Raw genomic sequence first — 22,308 nt, 5'->3', positions numbered from 1 at the left:
TGTGAAGTGGTTATACATAGTGTGTGAAATAGATTTCTTAAATCAGTCAGTTTTGTTCATTTCCCCCGTAAAATCAAAGTGGGAAAGACTATCTAACCTTCCTTTTGCATAGTTTTCTTGGATCTCTGAAACTGCTGCAACAAACCCAATGCAATACACGTATTTATTTTTATTATTACTGCTAATATCCACAAAAAAAACAAAAACATAAGCTAATATACCATAAGGACGTAGCAGGTTTTTTTTTTTTCACACACAAAACATCACAACATGAACAATGCTGATTTACCATTGAAGTGTGTGTAAAACCAAAGATTAGGGCTAATCAACGAGGGGCTATGAGTTATATGGAAAATAATAAACGAGGTGGAAGGTGTGTACCACGACGCGCATTATTTTCCAGAGAACACAGAGCACCAAGTTGATTATTCCTTTTATACCATGGCTATAATTTAACACATTAGTCACTAGAAATGTGTTCATTTGCGGGTAGAAATGTGTTCAATGTGCGTGTACTAGATAGCGACAGTAGTTTCCGTGGTAACCAAACAAACAGACTTGCAAATTTAGCTAACCAAACCATCAGTCCTAGCTTGCTATTATGAACATCGAATTCAACAATACCAATACGGTTTTCAATTATACTTTTTCCTTTCAAAAGCAGCTCAAACAAAACATGTAAAAATTAACTATAGCCATTGAATTCTACCATGCAAATATACCGTGCATTATTTAAGCAATAAGGCCCGAGGGGGTGTGGTATATGGCCAACATACCATGGCTAAGGGCTGTTCTTAACCATGATGCAACGCAGAGTGCCAGGATACAGCCGTTAGCCATGGTATATTGGCAATATACCACAAACACCGGAGGTGCCTTATTGCCATTATTCGTTACCAACGTAATTAGAGAAGTAAAAATGAATATTTTGTCATACCTGTGGTATACCACAGCTTTCAGCCAATTAGCATTCAGGGCTTGAACCACCCAGTTTATAAAGGAAAATAATGCACGCTTTAGAATGCCCTTAAAGCCAATCAGAAAATAGTATTCAACAATGCCATGGTACAGTATATCTATATATAACTGAACTTGGGCAATGTTTTGTTAATGGACAATTCTGTCCATGATTCTTTCTCAAATGGTACCCTATTCTCTATGGGCCGTAGTCTAAAGTAGTACACTATTTAGTGAATAAGGTGCCATTTGGGACAGTAAAAAAACACTTGAGCATACATGAAATGGGTCACAAATCTTTCCAGAAAAGGACCATTCTTCATAAGAAACAGTAGTGTGAGAAAAAGGTACTCTCAACTTTTAATTGATTTTGTAGTGGAATGGGCAAAGTAATTTCTGAGATCAAGGCTTGATCACATTGTTCATCCCCATACGTTAGGCCATGGACACAATGTAGGCTACTCAATACATCTTTGTCATATTAGACAAAAACCTTTGACCTTTTATACAATTTAAATTCAAAATAAATAATTATAATTTCATATTATACAGGAGACCGTTTTACAGCCATGAAACCAAACCCATCAGTCTTTAGATATGTGCAAACTGTGAGGGATAAAAGACACAAGAATAAACTCAACTGATCCCACGGGGGGCCAGTATGAAAAAAAAAAAAAAAAACATGTATTCACTAACTGTAAGTCGCTCTGGATAAGGGCATCTGCTAAATGACTAAAATGTAAAAAAATGTGTCAGTTAGCGATATCAGACAATAGAGAGGGTCATGAAACAAAAGAAAGCAGTCATCAAGTGATCTAAATGTGCAAATTCATGAAAGATACTACTGTTGGTACAGAGACATGAACTTAGGATGGTCAACTACAGCTCTTAATCCAAAAGGTTGTTTTGGTATTCAATGAATCAGCTACTGTAGTTCTTCAGTCACTGAGAGACACGCAAACCTTTTGTCATTTCTCCCTCTTTAAAAAAGGAACCATGATAAAGTGAAAAAGGAATCAAATGCAAAAAGGAATGAAGTCTCTGCACTGACCAGGGTCCTGTAGCAACACCACGAGACACAAATGTTCCTTGTTCATAGACCTTCAATATTCATCTGTGCAGTAGCTGAGTTGTCAGAATTCTTCTCTTGAAAACACAGACATGGGAGGGCAGGGCTTACAGCTATAGCTTACAATAAAACTGGACAGATGATGTTTACTCTCACACAAGCTTGAAAAACAAGCAAAATGTGTGGCCATGACAATTAATCAGTAGTCTTCCACGAGGGAATTTGAGAGTTTTTTGTGTTTGTTTGCAGCAGGAACCATGACACATGGAGTATATGGTCATGTTCAAGAGGGTATTGGGGCAGACAGTGGGCATGTGTGCAGGCCAGTTGCAAAGTGAAATAGGAACTCACCCTGGCTGTCCTCGCTCTCTTTTAGGGAGCATGCATTCAACACATCTCCATGAGCCATACAGCGAGAGATTGGGGTGATTCTTCAGATGTTGATTGGAAAGTTGGACAGATAGTCAGCATCGTTTAAAGTACAGAGAAGACCCTCATACAAGCACATATAGATGCACACCAAACATACACACAGACATACCAAAAACAAAGGAATTAATCACTAGAACTTTGTCCCAAATAGAATAAGTATTAGAACAACAACTATAACAGTAAGAATTAAAATGACCAGCATCTTTCGGTTTTTCTTCTGATACTGTTCAGCCTGTAAGAGAACAAAGAGAGAAAATGTTATAACTAAGTTTGCGTGCAAGGTAACATCTTTCCCTTTTTCGTGGACATAATCACCAATTGGGCTGAAACATCAACAATCTTTAATGTTGTGTCCTTACCTTTTGTAACTGTTTTAACCCCTCTTCTGTTTTGACACACGATTGCTCCACATTGAAGTCAATTCTGTCAAGTACTGTGCCCTGATATTGGATAAATAAATAATCAGATTGTGAAGACATACAAAGTCATATACAGTGCCTTCGGAAAGTATTCAGACCCTTTGACTTTTTCCACATTTTGTTACGTTACAGCCTTATTCTAAAATTGATTAAATTATTTTTTCCCCCCTCATCAATCTACACACAATACCCCATAATGACAAAGCAAAAACAGGTTTTTAGACATTTCTGCTTATTTATTAAAAATACGGAAATATGACATTTACAGTATTCAGACCCTTTACTCAGTACTTGGTTGAAGCAACTTTGGCAGCGATTACAGCATGGAGTCGTCTTGGGTATGACGCTACAAGCTTGGCACACCTGTATTTGGGGAGTTTCTCCCATTCTTCTCTGCAGATCCTCTCAAGTTCTGTCAGGTTGGATGGGGAGCGTTGCTGCACAGCCATTTTCAGGTCTCTCCAGAGATGTTCAAATCGGGTTCAAGTCCGGGCTCTGGCTGGGCCACTCAAGGACATTCAGAGACTTGTCCCGAAGCCACTCCTGCATTGTCTTGGCTGTGTGCTTAGGGTCGTTGCCCTGTTGGAAGGTGAACCGTCGCCCAATTCTGAGGTCCTGAACGCTCTGGAGCAGGTTTTCATCAAGGGTCTCTCTGTACTTTGCTCCGTTCATCTTTGCCTCGATCCTGACTAGTCTCCCATTCCCTGCCGCTGAAAAACATCCCCACAGCATGTTGCCACCACCATGCTTCACCGTAAGGATGGTGCCAGGTTTCCTCCAGACGTGACACTTGGCATTCAGGCCAAAGAGTTCAATCTTGGTTTAATCATTCCAGAGAATCTTGTTTTTCATGGTCTGAGAGTCTTTAGGTGCCTTTTGGCAAACTCCAAGCGGGCTGTCATGTGCCTTTTACTGAGGAGTGGCTTCCGTCTGGCCACTCTACCATAAAGGCCTGATTGGTGTAGTGCTGCAGAGATGTTTGTCCTTCTGGAAGGTTCTCCCATCTCCACAGAAGACGCTAGAGCTCTGTCAGAGTGACCATTGGGTTCCTGGTCACCTCCCTGACCAAGGCCCTTCTCCCCCGATTCTTGATGGTTCCAAACTTCTTCCATTTAAGAATGATGGAGGCCACTGTGTTCTAGGGGACCTTCAATGCTGCAGAAATGTTTTGGTACACTTCCCCAGATCTGTGCCGCGACACAATCCTGTCTCGGAGCTCTACGGACAATTCCTTCAACCTCATGGCTTGGTTTTTGCTCTGACATGCACTGTCAACTGTGGGACCTTATATAGACAGGTGTGTGCCTTTTCCAAATCATGTCCAATCAATTGAATTTATCACAGGTAGACTCCAATCAAGTTGTAGAAACATCTCAAAGATGATCAATGGAAACAGGATGCACCTGAGCTCAATCTCGAGTCTCATACAGTGAGGGAAAAAAGTATTTGATCCCCTGCTGATTTTGTATGTTTGTCCACTGACAAAGAAATTATCAGTCTATCATTTTAATGGTAGGTTTATTTTAACAGTGAGAGACAGAATAACAACAACAAAATCCAGAAAAACACATGTCAAAAATGTTTTAAATTGATTTGCATTTTAAATGAGGGAAATAAGTACTTGACCCCTCTGCAAAACATGATTTAGTACTTGGTGGCAAAACCCTTGTTGGCAATCACAGAGGTCAGACGTTTCTTGTAGTTGGCCACCAGGTTTGCACACATCTCAGGAGGGATTTTGTTCCACTCCTCTTTGCAGATCTTCTCCAAGTCATTAAGGTTTCGAGCCTGACGTTTCGCAACTCGAACATTCAGCTCCCTCCACAGATTTTCTATGGGATTAAGGTCTGGAGACTGGCTAGGCCACTCCAGGACCTTAATGTGCTTCTTCTTGAGCCACTCCTTTGTTGCCTTGGCCGTGTGTTTTGGGTCATTGTCATGCTGGAATAACCATCCACGACCCATTTTCAATGCCCTGGCTGAGGGAAGGAGGTTCTCACCCAAGATTTGACGGTACATGGCCCCGTCCATCGTCCCTTTGATGCAGTGAAGTTGTCCTGTCCCCTTAGCAGAAAAACACCCCCAAAGCATAATGTTTCCACCTCCATGTTTGACAGTGGGGATGGTGTTCTTGGGGTCATAGGCAGCATTCCTCCTCCTCCAAACACGGCGAGTTGAGTTGATGCCAAAGAGCTCGATTTTGGTCTCATCTGACCACAACACTTTCACCCAGTTCTCCTCTGAATCATTCAGATGTTCATTGGCAAACTTCAGACGAGCATGTATATGTGCTTTCTTGGGCAGGGGGACCTTGCGGGCGCTGCAGGATTTCAGTTGTTCACGGCGTAGTGTGTTACCAATTGTTTACTTGGTGACTATGGTCCCAGCTGCCTTGAGATCATTAACAAGATCCTCCCGTGTAGTTCTAGGCTGATTCCTCACCGTTCTCATGATCATTGCAACTCCACGAGGTGAGATCTTGCATGGAGCCCCAGGCCGAGGGAGATTGACAGTTCTTTTGTGTTTCTTCCATTTGCGAATAATCGCACCAACTGTTGTCACCTTCTCACCAAGCTGCTTGGCGATGGTCTTGTAGCCCATTCCATCCTTGTTTAGGTCTACAATCTTGTCCCTGACATCCTTGCAGAGCTCTTTGGTCTTGGCCATGGTGGAGAGTTTGGAATCTGATTGATTGATTGCTTCTGTGGACAGGTGTCTTTTATACAGGTAACAAGCTGAGATTAGGAGCACTCCCTTTAAGAGTGTGCTCCTAATCTCAGCTCGTTACCTGTATAAAAGACACCTGGGAGCCAGAAATCTTTCTGATTGAGAGGGGGTCATACGTATTTCCCTCATTAAAATGCAAATCAATTTATAACATTTTTGACATGCGTTTTTCAGGATTTTTTTGTTGTTATTCTGTCTCTCACTGTTCAAATAAACCTACCAATAAAATTATAGACTGATCATTTCTTTGTCAGTGAGCAAACGTACAAATTCAGCAGGGGATCAACTACTTTTTTCCCTCACTGTAGCAAAGGGTCTGAATACTTATGTAAATAAGGTATTTCTGTTTTTATTTGTAATAAATTAGCAAACATTTCTAAAAACCTGTTTTCGCTTTTTCATTATGGGGTATTGTGTGTAGATTGATGAGGATTATTATTTTTAAAATCCATTTTAGAATAAGGCTGTTTAACGTAACAAAACGTGGAAAAAGTAAAGGGGTCTGAATACTTTCCGAAGGCACTGTATATACACAACATATACAGTTTGATAGTGATGTAAATCAGATATTATTCCTATTACTGCAGAGTCAAATGAAATGATGGATAAAAGGACTGTTGTATTGTATAGCCTAAACATTATTTCCATATAATTGTCGTGTTTCCGAACACTGAATAGGGTTTCCCTCACAGACCTGTTCCACCACCATTCCTGCCAGGTCTCGGAAAATCTCATTCAGGTCGGTGATGGACTGGACTATCTGTCGGACCTCTCTCTCGCGTTCCTCCACCATCACTGTGTTCTGCTCTACCAGGACCAGTTGGTCATCTGTAAACCCCTGGGAGAGATCAGAGATATGGGCTCAGTGAGATAACTGTCTGCTTCCCAAAATGGTGCCATATTCCCTTAATAGTGGACTACCTTTGACCAGAGTCCTATGGGCCCTGGTAAAAAATAGTGCACTATGTAGGGAATAGGGTGCCATTTGGGACAGAACCTTTGTCATATCAATGGATTCAAACTTGTGTAAGGAAACATTTCTCTAGTGTAAATAACAGTGTGATATTCATAATGTTCTCATTGCACCTTTTAAACTGATTACAATTGCATCACTTCAGTAAACGGCTTGATATTTTATTGTTTCTCACACCAAAAGAGGAATCCTTTAAAAGTAAATGTTATTTTGCCCATCTCAGGACAAAATAGAAGGTATGTAAACATTTAGGTGGTTATCCAAATAAATAATGTGGTATCAGATGAGTATTGTTAAAATGTAAGGGTGACTTCCTCTGTTACATTGAGATAAAGCACAACACCCATTGATTTTCATTAGGCTTCAACAAGTCAACTTCATGGAACTCACATTCTTGTTACATTTTGCAAAAACAAGACATACATTTGTCTATGCATTAATATATTCTATATTAATTTCACCAGGATATTATATTTTTCCTGAGAGATATGCATGAGCACCTATGCTGATCAGGTAAATGTCAAAATACACTGTCCGTTCCAAGCTCACCATTTCATATAGTGCTATGTCTTCATCCTCCTCCATTAGAGGACCAGAGTCAAAAAAGTGCTTGGATCTCTCCTCACGATTCTTCATGCCTGTAACAGAAAGCATCAACATTATGACAATAAAAAGAGACATATGATATGAGGGTGGAGGTGAAAACAAAGATAAATGTAGAGAGTGTGTGTGTGTGCGCGCGCAGGTTTGTGTAAGGAGAGAGAGAAGTGAGGGATGGAAGACTGGAAACTAATAGAAATACAAAACAATTTGAAAAGATAGTTGCAAGGTGTAGGAGTAAATACTGAGTGAGTGCTTGCTTACGTTTTAGGTAGCTGGACTGCGTGTGTCTGAAGTTGGTGGACAGCTCCTGCAGGCTCCCTGCCAAAGAGGACACCACATTTCTCAGCAGCCTCTCCTCCTGCTCTGTGCAGTGCCCACAGCGAGACTGCAGACCGGTCACTGCACGCTGACATCGGTGGAACATCTACATAGACAAAGGAGAGAGCACTCAATAAATCTTTGCCATAAGACAAAAAAACTTTGACCTTTGTACAATTTAAATTCAAAATAAATAATGATCATCATCTACACAGAACCAAGTAAATGAGAACACGGAGAAATGCTCACTGAAAAATATATATCTTATTCTACTATATAACAAGAATGGACAATAATTGTTGACATACAGTATTACATCAGCAGGCTCTATATACTGTAGGCCCTTATAAAAGCCACAAACGTTAAGTCTTAAATATAAATCAGATCATACTATCTAACAAATGACTATTCATAACAATAATAGTTAGGAACTCATAGGCGCAGTTATGGAAAAAGTACCCAATTGTCATACTTGAGTAAAAGTAAAGATAATTTGATAAAAAAATTACACAAGTAAAAGTAACCCAGTAAAATACTACTTGAATAAAAGTCTACAAGTATTTTTTTATTTTTTTTTACCCCAATTTCGATCGTCTCATCACTGCAACTCCCCAACGGGCTCGGCAGGCGAAGGTCGAGTCATGCGTCCTCCGAAACATGACCCGCCAAACCGCGCTATGGAACTCCCGATCACAACCGGTTGTGATACAGCCCGGGATCGAACCAGGGTCTGTAGTGATGCCTCTAGCACTGCGATGCAGTCCCTTAGGCCGCTGCGCCACTCGGGAGCCCCTAAAGTATTTGGTTTTAAATATACTTAAGTATCAAAAGTAAATGCAATTGCTAAAATATACTTAAGTATCAAAAGTAAATGCAATTGCTAAAATATACTTAAGTATCAAAAGTAAGAGTTCAAATTCCTTATATTAAGCAAACCAGACGGCACCAAAAATGTTTTATTGCATTTTTTTACGGATAGCCAGGGCACACTCCAAAACTCAGACATAATTTACAAATGAAGCATTTGTGTTTAGTGAGTCCGCCAGATCAGAGGCAGTAGGGATGATCAGGGAATTGGAAAATGTTCCTGTCCTGTTAAGAATTCAAAATGTAACGAGTACTTTTGGGTGTCAAGGAATATGTATGGAGTAAAAACTACATTATTTTCTTTAGGAATGTAGTGGAGTAAAAGTTGTCAAAAATATAAATAGTAAAGTGAAGTACAGATACCCAAAAAAACGATCTAAGTAGTACTACAAAAATATTTGTACTTAAGTCCTTTACACCACTGCATAGGCGTTGGCTTTTCCAGAAGGACACTTATGAGGTGTGTCACATTTTGCCTCAGCAAGTTTCCTATGTAGTAATAATAAATGTGACTTCTCTTCAAAGTTCTTTCAATGGGGTTTTTTGTATAGACTCCCATCGCTGTCACTGGCCTACCTGTGTGATCTCCTGAGTGGTGATCTCTATGGCATGCTCCTCTTCACTGCTGTCATCCAGGGTAGGACGGTTCATGTGCTTGTCATGAAGGGCAGCCAGCTCCTTCATTTTCTGCCGGACCCGTGTGATTTCATACTGAATCTGAAAGCCCACGCAACCACAGGATTAACACGAGGCACGAGAAAACAAGACATTGAAAGATCCAAAGCTCCAAGTAAAAAATCAATTTTAAAGAAAGACGACTGACATTGGATTTAGGAATTTTATATATGTGGGTTCGATCCCCGGGACCACCCATACACAAAAATGTATGCACGCATGACTGTAAGTCGCTTTGGATAAAAGCGTCTGCTAAATGGCATATTATTATTATTATTATTATTATTATTATTATTATTATATAGGCTAATACATATTAGGCTGACATTTTCTAAAGTATCTATAGCTCAATAGTTTCATTGTTTATGATGGTGAAACTAAGCATTTGAAGACTAGTAATAAACTTTTCATACTGAAGTAGTTAAGAGCATGTGATTGTTTCTTACCTCAACTACCCCATCTACCCACTTGGGCGGCAGTCTCTTGGTGACTCCGATGGCAGCTTCTGGGTCCAGACTGATCCCTGAGACCAGGGCCATGCGGTCATCAGCCAACTGACGGCAAAATCATACATATTACACAGTTATCACTACCCATTTGAAACATTGTTTGCAAACTTTCCAACCCATACAAAGCACGGTTTATAATTTTTTCCTTGTGACTGAAAGTACAGTTTGGATATGAGGAGATTGGACAGTACCTCATCAAGCTCCTAATGGGATTGGCAGACCCCAGCGAAGTCCCATTCAATGAGGAGAGAGGGAGAGGTGAGATGAAGTGAGACAGCAGTGACAGTAAGTGAGCCCCAGACAAAAAGCAGTGATCAGCTTCACACAGAGACATTTTGCATGCAATGTCACAGACACTGTTTAAAGAGGGATCATACACGTTCCAAAATGTCTCATTTTGAGTCACCAGATTCTGTGACTGACTAAAGAAAAGTCTAAAATAATTATTTATGTCAATGAATTGAGGTTCTTCAACCCTGTGAAATCCCCCTTTAAAAGGTATCTTTGAGAAATCTATAAAAATTGTGAGGAACAAATAACTGGATATTGGGCCAAAACATTAAAGGCCCAGTGCAGTCAAAAATGTGATTTTCCTGTGATATAAACTCAGCAAAAAAAGAAACGTCCTCTCACTGTCAACTGTGTTTATTTTCAGCAAACTTAACATGTGTAAATATTTGTATGAACATAACAAGATACAACAACTGAGACATAAACTGAACAAGTTCCACAGACATGTGACTAACAGAAATTGAATAATGTGTCCCTGAACAAAGGGGGGGTCAAAATCTAAAGTAACAGTCAGTATCTTGTGTGGCCACCAGCTGCATTAAGTACTGCAGTGCATCTCCTCCTCCTGGACTGCACCAGATTTGCCAGTTCTTGCTGTGAGATGTTACCCCACTCTTCCACCAAGGCACCTGCATGTTCCTGGACATTTCTGGGGGGGAATGGCCCTAGCCCTCACCCTCCGATCCAACAGGTCCCAGAAGTGCTCAATGGGATTGTTGTTACACGTGGTCTGCCACTGTGAGGACGATCAGCTGTCCGTCCTGTCTCCCTGTAGCTCTGTCTTAGGCGTCTCACAGTACGGACATTGCAATTTATTGCCCTGGCCACATCTGCAGTCCTCATGCCTCCTTGCAGCATGCCTAAGGCACGTTCACACAGATGAGCAGGGACCCTGGGCATCTTTCTTTTGGGTGTTTTTCAGTAGAAAGGCCTCTTTAGAGTCCTACGTTTTCATAACTGTGACCTTAATTGCCTACCGTCTGTAAGCTGTTAGTGTCTTAACGACCGTTCCACAGGTGCATGTTCATTAATTGTTTATGGTTCATTGAACAAGCATGGGAAACAGTGTTTAAACCCTTTACAATGAAGATCTGTGAAGTTATTTGGATTTTTACGAATTATCTTTGAAAGACAGGGTCCTGAAAAAGGGACGTTTCTTTTTTTGCTGAGTTTATATATGCACACTACCAGTCAAAAGTTTGGACCCACCTACTCATTCAAGGGTTTTTCTTTATTTTTACTATTTTCTACATTGTAGAACAATAGTGAAGACATCAAAACAATAAAATAACACATATGGAGTAAACAAAAAAGTGCCACCCTTTGCCTTTATGGCAGCTTTGCACACTCTTTGCATTCTCTCAACCAGCTTAACCTGGAATGCTGTTCCAACAGTCTTGAAGGAGTTCCCACATATGCTGAGCACTTGTTAGCTGCTTTTCCCTTCACTCTGCCGTCCGACTCATCTCAAACTAACTCAATTGGGTTGAGGTCGGGGGATTGTGGAGGCCAGGTCATCTGATGCAGCACTCCATCACTCTCCTTCTTGGTAAAATAGCCCTTACACAGCCTGGAGGTGTGTTGGTTCATTATCCTGTTGAAAAACAAATATAGTCCCACTAAGACCAAACCAGATGGAATGGCATATAGATGCAGAATGCTGTGGTAGCCATGCTGGTTAAGTGTGCCTTGAATTCTAAATAAATCACAGACAGTGTCACCAGCAATGCACCCCCACACCATAATACCTCCTCCTCCATGCTTTACGGTGGGAAATACACATGCGGAGATCATCCGTTCACCCACACCGCGTCTCACAAAGACACGGCGGTTGGAACCAAAAATCTCTAATTTGGACTCCAGACCAAAGGACACATTTCCACCGGTCTAATGTCCATTGCTCGTGTTTCTTGGCCCAAGCAGGTCTCTTCTTATTATTGGTGTCCTTTAGTAGTGGTTTCTTGGCAGCAATTCGACCATGCTTCACACAGTCCCCTCTGAAAAGTTGATGTTGAGATGTGCCTGTGACTTGAAGTGTGTGAAGCATTTATTTGGGCTGCAATTTCTGAGGCTGGTAACTCTAATGAACTTATCGTCTGCAGCAGAGGTAACTCTGGGTCTTCCATTCCTGTGGCGGTCCTCATGAGAGCCAGTTTCATCATAGCACTTGATGGGTTTTGCGACTGCACTTGAAGAAACGTTCAAAGTTCTTGAAATGTTCCATATTGACTGACCTTCATGTCTTAAAAGTAATGATGGACTGTTCTCTTTGCTTATTTGAGCTGTTCTTGCCATAATATGGACTTGGTGTTTTACCAAATAGGGCTATCTTCTGTATACCCCCCCTACCTTGTCACAACACAACTGATTGGCTCAAACGCATTAAGAAGGAAAGAAATGCCACAAATTAACTTTTAAGAAGGCACACCTGTTAATTGAAATGCATTCCAGGTGACTACCTCATGAAGCTGGAGAGAATGCCAAGATTGTGCAAAGCTGTCAAAGCAAAGAATCTCAAATATAAAATATATTTTGATTTGCTTAACACTTTTTTGGTTACTATATGATTCCATATGTTATTTCATAGTTTATGTCTTCACTATTATTCTACAATGTAAAAAATAGTAAAAATAAAGAAAAACCCTTGAATGGGTAGGTGTGTCCAAACTTTTGACTGGTAGTGTGTGTGTGTGTATATATATATATATATATATATATATATATATGTTCGGAATAATACTGTTAAATTGTGAAAATGATGATAATGCCCTTTTAGTGTACGAGCGGTTTGAAAAGACCGTCTGAAATGTCAGCTTGTTTTGGTGGGATGGAGTTTTGGCCTGCCTGGGGACATCACAAGTTGGTAAATTAGTTAAGCTGTGGCTGCGGATCTGACTTTTTCAGGATCTTTAGTCCGCCGACTAAAAGATCCAGAGCTTCCCGAAGACTCTGGCATTTGCGGATCACGTTCTACGTATGTTTATTAGGTACACTAGTCCTGGGTCAGACCTCCCTTTGCCTCCAGAACAGCTTGAATTCTTTGTGCATGGAAATGTTGCTCAATTGGTATCAAAGGATTTAACGTGTGCCAGGAAAACATTCTCCACACCATTACACCACTGCCACCAGCCTGTACCGTTGACACCAGGATGGGGCCATGGACTCTTGCTGCTTAAGCCAAATCCTGACTGCCATAAGCATGATGCAACAGGATCTGGGTTTCGTCAAACTAGGCAATGTTTTTCCACTCCTCAATTGTCCAGTCTTGGTGACTGCGTGCCCACTGGAGCCGCTTCTTGTTTTTAGCTGATAGGAGTCGAACCCGGTGTGGTCGTCTGCTGCAATAGCCCAGCTGTGACAAGGACCGACGAGATATGCGTTCCGAGATGCCGTTCTGCACGCCACTGTTGTACTGCGCCGTTATTTGCCTGTTTGTGGCCCGCCTGTTGATTCTTGCCATTGCCCTACGACCTCTCATCAACAAGCTGTTTTCGCCCCCACAGGACCGCCGCTGACAATGTTTGTCGCATCATTCTCGGTAAACCCTAGACACTGTTGTGCGTGAAAAACCCAGTTTCTGAGATACTGGAACCAGCGCGCCTAGCACCGACGATCATACCACGCTAAAAGTCACTTAAGTCACTTGTTTTGCCCATTCTAACATTCAATCGAACAGTAACTGGATGCCTGCATTATATAGCAACCCACGGCCACGAGACTCACCGTCTGTAGGAGCGAACCATTTTCGTGAACGGGGTGGTGTACCTAATAAACTGGCCACTGATTGTATATTCTCTATGTGCAGAGAACAGGCTACTCAGGCGAATTATGCTTGTTTAATAAAGTTAGATCAAGCTGAATCAATGTCAGCAAGATCTCACATAATGACCACAGTATTCTACATAACAGAACCGAATATAATAGCACAACGTTACTGTAAGACAAAAACACCACAGCGTTTAATTGTCAATGATAATTCTTTAAGTTTTACCCATAGTAACCAACCATTTGATCTCAATCAGTTTAATGGGGATATACATTTTGATCTTGAGTTAGTGTTGTTTAGAAGTAGCCTATAGTGTTGTTTTGAAGAATGTACAGTGAGCAAATTTTAGAGAAGATGTTGTTAACAAACTGTAGCATAGTCTACCTGTGTATTTTGCCTCGAGACGCACACAGTTGAGTTTTGGCCTCATGAGAGATGATATTTTTTTTGGGTGTCTTACAGTAACGTTACACTATGCTATTATATTCGGTTCTGTTATGTAGAATACTGTGATCATTATGTGATCTTGCAGACATCGAGTCAGCTTGATCTAACTTTGATCTAACTTCACGCTAGTAGCCTGTTCTCCGCACGGGGGTCACGTTCGAGCTGATCACTTTTGTCAAGACGTTGACCAACGTCGGTCTCCGCCTTTCAAAGTGTGTTGCGTTATGGGTATAAAGAAGCATGAACTTTACAAAAATCATGTGATCAAAGGTCATGACGTTTTTGATGAAGTCAGATTCAAGTCGCTGCAGTTGCTTCTTACCAACCGCACCATGCAGCCATCACCTCCATTGTGGGAGGCACCATTTGTCAACCAATCATTGGGGTGTTTTTGTTTGACCCAAGAGAACGTGGCCAAAGAAGTGATTGAAACAGGAACCAATTTTTCTGTGATACTAAAGCTACAGGGGATTCAAATGAAAGTGATATTTGAGACCTCTCTAACCAATTAATTTTACACTTTATTTACATTTTAGTCATTTAGTTAGTGGTCCTCTGTAGCTCAGCTGGTAGAGCATGGCGTTTGTAACGCCAAGGTAGTGGGTTCAATCCCCGGGACCACCCATACACAAAAATGTATGCACGCATGACTGTAAGTCGCTTTGGATAAAAGCGTCTGCTAAATGGCATATTATTATTATTATTTAGCAGACGCTCTTATCCAGAGCGACTTACAGTTAGTGTGCATATATTTTCATACTGGCCCCCCTTGGGAAACAAACCCACAACCTTGGCGTTGCAAGCGCCATGCTCTACCAACTGAGCTACACAGGGTTATGTTTTCAGTTCGTGAGTGTGTGATATGGGGGTATAGACATTTATAAAGAAAAACCTAATCAATAATAGCTATTTTGACACTGCCATGTTGATCTGAGCCTTGCTGTTGGTAAACCACTATAGTATCCATCTTTCGGCTGTCGCAGATGCACATCCCCTGACTTCACTCGCCGACTGTTGGATCCACAGCCACTGAATTAGTTAAAAGGGATACTTCAGGATTTTAGCAATGAAGCCCTTTAGCTACTTCCTCAGAGTCAGATGAACTCATGGATACCATTTGTCTCTGCATCCAGTATGAAGGAAGTTAGAGGTAGTTTCGCGAGCCAATGCTAACTAGCGTTAGAGCAATGACTGGAAGTCTATGGTATCTACTACTGTAGCATGCTAGCAGTTATCATATACTTCCAGTCACTGCGCTAACTCTAGTTAGCAAACTTCCTTCAAACTGCATGCAGAGACATAAAAATTGTATCCACAAGTTCATCTGACTCTAGGTAAGTAGATGAAGTAGATCCCTGCCAATAACAGCTAGTTTTAAGTTGTCCCCCTCCCCACTCAGACCACTCCCAGACAGTTCTAGCAAAATTATTGCTTGAGAAATGGCTCTTTGCTAAGAAACTATTTGTTTCTTTTTTACCATTTTAATTGAAAATAATCACAGTAAGGTATTTAATTGTTACCCATAAATTATTTGATATTGAGATAAAAATGGCTGCATTGGACGTTTAACCCCTCTGAGATCAATTCCAAAATGGTGACAAAAATAGTAGCAACCTATTGAGGTAAAGACGCTTATCTTCAGGAGCTAGGCCTACATACATTGGGTCAGTGAAGTGTGACATAAGAGCGTGTGTGAAGGCAAAGATATAGGGCTAGCTTATGTCCCAGATCCCCAAATGATTAGCCTAACCGCAGAACCATTTCATATAGGCCTAGAGAAAGGAAAGATGCAGGACAAAGATTAACATTATAAGAGGATTTTGATATGCAGATCACTCAGCGTGAGCATGTAGAACACCATACAAGAGACAGTGCCATAAAAACAAGGAGCACCTAAGCTATATCAATCAGATAAACTCAAAGCCTAGTAACCACCAGATTTGCTCTTGATCCAAACAAACATTTGATAGTTGGTGCTATCAGTGCCAACAAAATTCTGAGTAGCCTATCCAAGCTACTATCCACGATCAGGTGAATGAAACGAAGTCAGGAATTTCAAAGTCTGGATTGAAATCTACTAGGAAGCTGCTGCACACAATAACCGTCCCACAGCCAAAACGCCTTCGAGCCCAGAAGTAGGGTGAATTAATGAATTAATGAGGGACTGAAAGGGAAAACTACAAACAATTTAGAGTTTTGAAACTATACAAACGAAATTAGGCTACAACATATTATAGACTTACATATACAGTATTTGTAAAAGATCCTGCATCCTGGTCAATAATTTAAAATAAAATGTATCAGTCCAGGATGTTTGAAATGTAACAATGACCAACAGTGCAAACTAGGTATTCTAAATTCTAGCAAACAAATATCTTAGTAACAACCATATTAATCTAACGTTTATTAAATAAGTTTAAAAGAACAGTTTACCAAGCACAGGATCAACTAAATCTATAACTGAGACCACAGCACCATCTAGCCTAATGGGGAGGTTTTTGAGGTAGACGTGCAACTCACTAAGGCAAAGGGGCAAATACAGAGGCCACACACTATCAACAAACAACACCTCACGAAATGTAACATGTCAATTGTTACATTTGACAAAAGACCAACCAACTCATTCCAGCATGCACTGTGGTTGTGACTTCTTTATCAAGTATTGAACACTGCCCCTAAAAATGTATTTCATGTTCTACCTTGATCTTTTACTTAGTTTCTTACAATGACAAATGCATTGCTTCAATTGACTATCGTGTCAAAGGAAAATGCACGCTCTTTGATGATTGGTAGCAAACTGAGCTGGTCAAATATGTTGGCTAGACAGGAAATGCAAGTTGGGGCATCAGTATTCCAAATGCATGCCTCTCTGACATGACTCAATGCAAATGTGCGCATCTAGCTTGACAGCAACATTGCTTGACAGCTAGTTACCTAGCTAGCTGCTGCCTTCTAGATTGACGGCTAAACGCAGCATTAGCCAACATCAGGTTAATGTTTGGTAGATAGTCACTCGCCAGTTAGCTAAGAAATACTTAACCAAGTTACGTCTAACTTATGAATGTGTTAGCTATCATAACACACACAAATCAAATGTCAAATCCAGACGATTAACGTTAGACTCACCGCAGCATTGCTACGTGTACTCAGAGTACGACGGGGGTCGTATGTACTCACTTGCTCAGCCAATATCTGCCGATTTTGGATTGCATTGTTCCGCATTAATAAGAAGGCATCGGTCAGGCGCCTAGTTGCCATGATTAATTTACACAAGAAGGATGTACAGCTATCAAATAACAACCAGTGGCAGTAGCTACGACGAGAACCTAGCTAGCTAGTTTACTTTTAGTAAGTTACAATACAAGGAAAGTCAACTAGCCAGCAAAACAACAGGCACGCTCGCCCACCGGCTAATCGAGGGGTTCTTTCCTTTTCTATCTTCATATACTTTGTTCTGTATCTGTCGCTTTCACGAAATACATAAATAAAACCATAAAATATGACCGATACCGTTTGTTTTCAATGAAAAATGGAAAGGAGAGAGCGGGTCGGTGGTAAAAGAACGGCCTTCTCTAGCTACGTGGAAACGTAAATACACTTCTTTTTCTTCTTCTTCTTCTTCGGTGGGGTTTATCGGCGGTTGCCATCCAACGTTATGGTGCATTACCGCCACCTACTGTACTGGAGTTTGGGCCAGAGACGGAGAAACTAAATCCTACCTGACAGCCCCGTTGCTCTTAAAAAAGATAACAAAATATTTGAAACTATATCTAATGACGTTCTACTCAATATACTCTTTAAACTAATTTCCTGTATCCCCTTCTCCCTCATACTAGATCTCATCCTCTCTCTTTCCCTCTGATACTGCCCACACTGTAGCAATACATGCTCCAAGGTCTCTGTTTCCTGACAATAATCACACTTTCCTGTTGGATGCTTTCCTATCACATTTAATGTCTTATTCAACTGGCTGTGTCCCACCCTTAATCTTGTAAAAATAGCCTCCTCTCTTCTGTCCCTTCCTGCCGTCCTCCCCTCCCCGACTTTCCTCTGTACTTGAAATAAATGCCTTCCCTTATTATCTCTATTCCACTGCTCCTGCCATCTCTGCACCATCACTGTATATATCAGTATTTTTGCCTCTGCCTTGCTAATTGAAACTTTAACATCAACATCCCGACTACTAAGAGCTTGTTTAGCCAGTACATCTACTGCCTCATTCCCCTCCACCCCCACATGGGCTGGGACCCAAGTAAATCTTATCTGTATACCCATCTGTTTAATCCTGCCATGGGTTTGTTGCACCTCATAAAGCACGTCTTGTCTGCCTTGTGAGCTAAAGGACTGGAGACTCATTAACACTGCACATGAATCAGAGCAAATAACTACTCAGTCTTGTTTGACTTCCTCCACCCACTGCAAGGCCAACAGTATGGCCATCAGCTCCGCCATATATACAGCCAGATGATCTGTAATACGTTTCCTGACTTCCACCCCACATTCCTGCACTACAAATGCTGACCCAGTACGTCCTGTCCTTGGATCTTTTGAACCATCTGTGTAAATGGCCACAAAATCCTGATACACAGTATCCAGACATCTCTTAAACAAATCAAATGGATCAACACTCTCCCTATCTTTCTGTAGTCTCTCCAACACTTCTAGATCAACTACTGGAGGTGGGAGTAGCCATGGTGGAATTACAGAAATAGCTACCGTTGGACTGAACTCCCTTCCATACAGTCCCATCTCCTTCGCCTGGGTATTACCCACCCACCCAAAGCTTGTGTTCGGTCTTCTCTCATGTTCTCAGCATGCCTGTAAAATCCTTCTAGGTTGACCCAATAATTCATTGCCAGCCGCTGTCTCCTAATCTGCAATGGCATATCCCCCATCTCCACCTGTAATGCAGCCACTTCTTCTTCTTCTTCTTCTTCTTCTTCAATGAGGTTTAATGGCGGTTGGCATCCAATAAATGTTGCATTACCGCCACCTACTAGACTGGAGTACAACTCCCTTATATTTTGCTTTAAAAAAATGTAAAATAAACAAATACCCTACCATCTAACACTACACTCACAAAAAATTAAGAATAAAACATATATATATCACACTCCACTATTTAAATCTATTTAGTCCTACTTTAGGCCTAAGCCTGAAAGAATGGGACACCACCACTTAACACACCCTGTAACTCTTCTGAAGTCAAGTCTCGCACACCCAAAACCTCTCTGCAGCTGCCACCACAACCTCTATTTTCTGCGATTTACGTTCCATCCCTGCAGTACAGTTGATAACCATTGCTATAAATGCCAAAAATCCAATCTTACTGAAACATATCACTTGTTGGTTTATCCCTCTGTATTGCTACAGATCTACTACTCACACCACTCCTTTCAGGATCCCTCCCCCTTGACCCATCTTCCTCTACTTTCTTCACTGCCTCAGCATATATGACAACTTCTGCACTACTCTAACCCTGGAAACCTCCAAGCAGACCCGGCCGGGGTTTGGGGTTTGAGAAGTCAACGAGAGAAGTGAAAAATTATTCCTTAGTTCTTAATTTTCTCGAAATCTAAAGGCACAACCTTATGGAGGACTAAAAGTGCCACAATTAAATAAATAAATACACCATTAAATAATTACTTAAATGTGTCATTAATTAATTAAAATTAGAATTAAATACATAAATGTGTTATTAAATGTGTCATTAATTAATTCAAATACCGATTCATTTTATGTAAAATACATATATAATAATTTCACTATTTACATTTACATTTCATGGTCCTGCGTTGGAGTGCTTCCTGAATTACTTAAAACTGTCAAACTGACCCATCAAAAGTTGGTAGGCGGAACCTAACGCCTGATTGGTTACCCTCTGCATCAAGCCAAGACAAATCAATTCCGGATAATGTCAGCAGGTCCTGCTTCTACATCCTCTGCTAAGTTTAAAATGTCTCTAACCAACTCCCTGGAAAGTTCACGGAGATCCTCCATTGTCTCTATCCAGGTTGGCCTACTCTACTTCAGACCAAAGCAATGGATCAGACTAGATTCGCGTTAGCCCCGCCCACTGACTTTGATGGGTCAGTTTGACAGTTTTAAGTAATTCATGAATCACTGCAATGCAGGATCATGAAATGTAAATGTAAATAGTGAAATAATTATATATGTATTTTACATAAAATGAATCGGTATTTGAATTAATTAATGATACATTTAATTACACATTTATGTATTTAATTCTAATTTGAATTAATTAATGACACATTTAAGTAATTATTTAATGGTGTATTTATTTATTTAATTGTGGCACTTTTAGTCCTCCATACAACCTATATTGGAGACAATGTGTTAAATAGTTGAACATGTTATTACTCCAACTATGGGAAAGTGACAAACTGACACGTTTTTATTCTTGTCAAAAACAACTTTATATCGAAGGACTGCCTTTGATTTATCGTCATGCACATGCGCAGTTTGGCTCGAGACGACTGTTAGACCTGTGTTTCTGCGCATGAGCTTAGCTAGCCAACGTCGCCATGACATCGCCTACAAGTGTGATCGGGGATTTCTATTGGAGAAGCAGTTTCTGCCTGTCTTCATACTGTACTGTCTTTGGCAAGATGGTGGTGACAAAACACTTTCGGGTCAACACTTTCATAATAAAAGTCCTCATTTTCATTGAAGACCTCTATAAAGGAGAATCGTTTTTTAAACCTCGATAAAACTAAATCTAATCATCATTGATATTAATATTTTGTATATTTTCATAACATGAAAACATGTAAACGAGAACATTTTTTTTCCGGGTCAATCCCACAAGGTATGTTCTCTGTAGACGACGGTTTATTTGCTGGTTCATTTTTGACGATAACGTGCACAAATTCATCGGTCAAGAGTTAAAGATCAGCCATCCTCGGCGTGTTTACGATTGACTCCATTATTACAGTGACTGGCTACATGGACTGCAGTTTTTCAGCACATGATAAATAACGTTTTGTTGATTAGTAGTGCATTTAATACAGTAGTCTTATGCAAAGACTGCAATGAGATGCCTGTTGTGTTTACCGTACTGTTTGTTACATGCGCGCTTAATCTATGCGGCTATTTTGAGGAAAACTCTCCACCTGAAGGGAAAGCGTATCATTGAGTTGGGCGCAGGGACTAGCATTGTTGGCATTTTGGCAGCACGATTGCGTAATATGTTGGTTCATTCTTTGTCCATCCAGTAGAGGTCGGTAATGATGTTCAGTAGCAGCCACTGTTTTCAGTAGCCTGAATCATAATTGTTAAATTTTGTTATATCCATTAATATATTTTTAATAGCTGTTCCCATCACACTGTTCCATCATGTCACAAACATTAGCCTACAAATGCACTTTTCAAAGACTTTGAAACACTAAAAAAGGTTTAAATCACGCAATCATTTATGGGGTATTTACCTCATATTTCCCACTCTCACAGGAGCGGATGTGACCTTGACAGACCTCCCCCTTGTTGTCCCTCAACTGCAAAGCAATGTCTCTGCAAACATGCCATCTTCCGGCTGGCCTTCTTTCGCCCCCTCTGTCCTCCCCCTCTCCTGGGGCCAGTACCAGGCCAGCTTCCCCTCAGACTGGGACCTGGTGCTGGGTGCAGATATTGTGTACCTGGCTGAGACTTACCCCCTCCTTCTGGACACGCTGGCTCACCTGTGCAAGGACGGGGCTGTGGCATACCTCTCATCCAAGATGCGAGGAGAGCACAGGACACCTGGCTTCTACAGAGACACTCTGCCACAGAGGTTCCATGTAGAGCTGGTGCACCGCGACCCCACACAGAACATCAACATCTACCGCGCTACTCAGAGAGGGAAACAGTGACCACAATGAGACTGGATAGGGTTGGGAGACTGTGATGAACAGTTGAATAGGTTGAGACTTGGAGGGGAATAACACAACAGTGCCTGACTCTCTGAATCCTCTGGTCAAGAGGGAGTCTTCTAGACATCCTCTCTGAGACAAGTACATGACTGTTACTGAGTATTTTACTGCCAGAACACATACACCCTGATACATTACTATGGTCAGAGAGAAAAGACAGAACATGCACACATACAAACACTTTTTGTAGGTGCTGGATACCAAAGGAGAGACTTTTGAATAGACACAAAAGAGCAAAGGCTCCTCACTCTGCTTTTAGTATTCCCAACTGTTATTTTACACAATATATACACCAATAGGTCTTCATGGTCAAGTAAGAAACATAAA

General features: G+C 40.9%; 1 protein-coding gene and 1 pseudogene across 2 annotated transcripts; one reads left to right on the top strand and one right to left on the bottom strand.

Annotated features, from left to right (window-relative positions):
• Positions 1-149: 149 nt before the first annotated feature.
• Positions 150-17,634, bottom strand: LOC311137955 (syntaxin-16-like). Its single transcript, XM_084172584.1, has 9 exons — positions 17,180-17,634; positions 9,741-9,752; positions 9,487-9,594; positions 8,942-9,082; positions 7,442-7,604; positions 7,127-7,215; positions 6,299-6,442; positions 2,818-2,898; positions 150-2,690 (listed from the first exon to the last, which is right to left on the bottom strand). The coding sequence occupies exons 1-9, from the start codon at positions 17,309-17,311 to the stop codon at positions 2,589-2,591; spliced, it is 972 nt and encodes a 323-aa protein (XP_084028710.1). The 5' UTR covers positions 17,312-17,634; the 3' UTR covers positions 150-2,588.
• A 3,476-nt stretch (positions 17,635-21,110) lies between these two features.
• LOC311138822 (EEF1A lysine methyltransferase 3-like) lies at positions 21,111-21,921 on the top strand (annotated as a pseudogene). The gene is made up of 2 exons: positions 21,111-21,256; positions 21,524-21,921. The product of its transcript is annotated as an EEF1A lysine methyltransferase 3-like (transcript).
• The last annotated feature ends 387 nt before the right edge of the window (positions 21,922-22,308 follow it).

This window comes from Coregonus lavaretus (genome assembly GCF_964263955.1).
Source record: "Coregonus lavaretus genome assembly, chromosome: 12".
NCBI lineage: Eukaryota > Metazoa > Chordata > Actinopteri > Salmoniformes > Salmonidae > Coregonus > Coregonus lavaretus.
This window is presented reverse-complemented; position numbering and strand designations above follow the sequence as displayed.

Excerpts from the sequence above, each read along its gene's own strand:
- LOC311137955 (XM_084172584.1), bottom strand. The coding sequence starts at position 17,311 with ATGGCAACTAGGCGCCTGACCGATGCCTTCTTATTAATGCGGAACAAT. Across the intron at positions 6,443-7,126 it reads ACATAGCACTATATGAAATG|GGGTTTACAGATGACCAACT; the intron begins GTGAGCTTGGAA and ends GATCTCTCCCAG. Across the intron at positions 2,899-6,298 it reads CAGGAATGGTGGTGGAACAG|GGCACAGTACTTGACAGAAT; the intron begins GTCTGTGAGGGA and ends ATCCAATATCAG.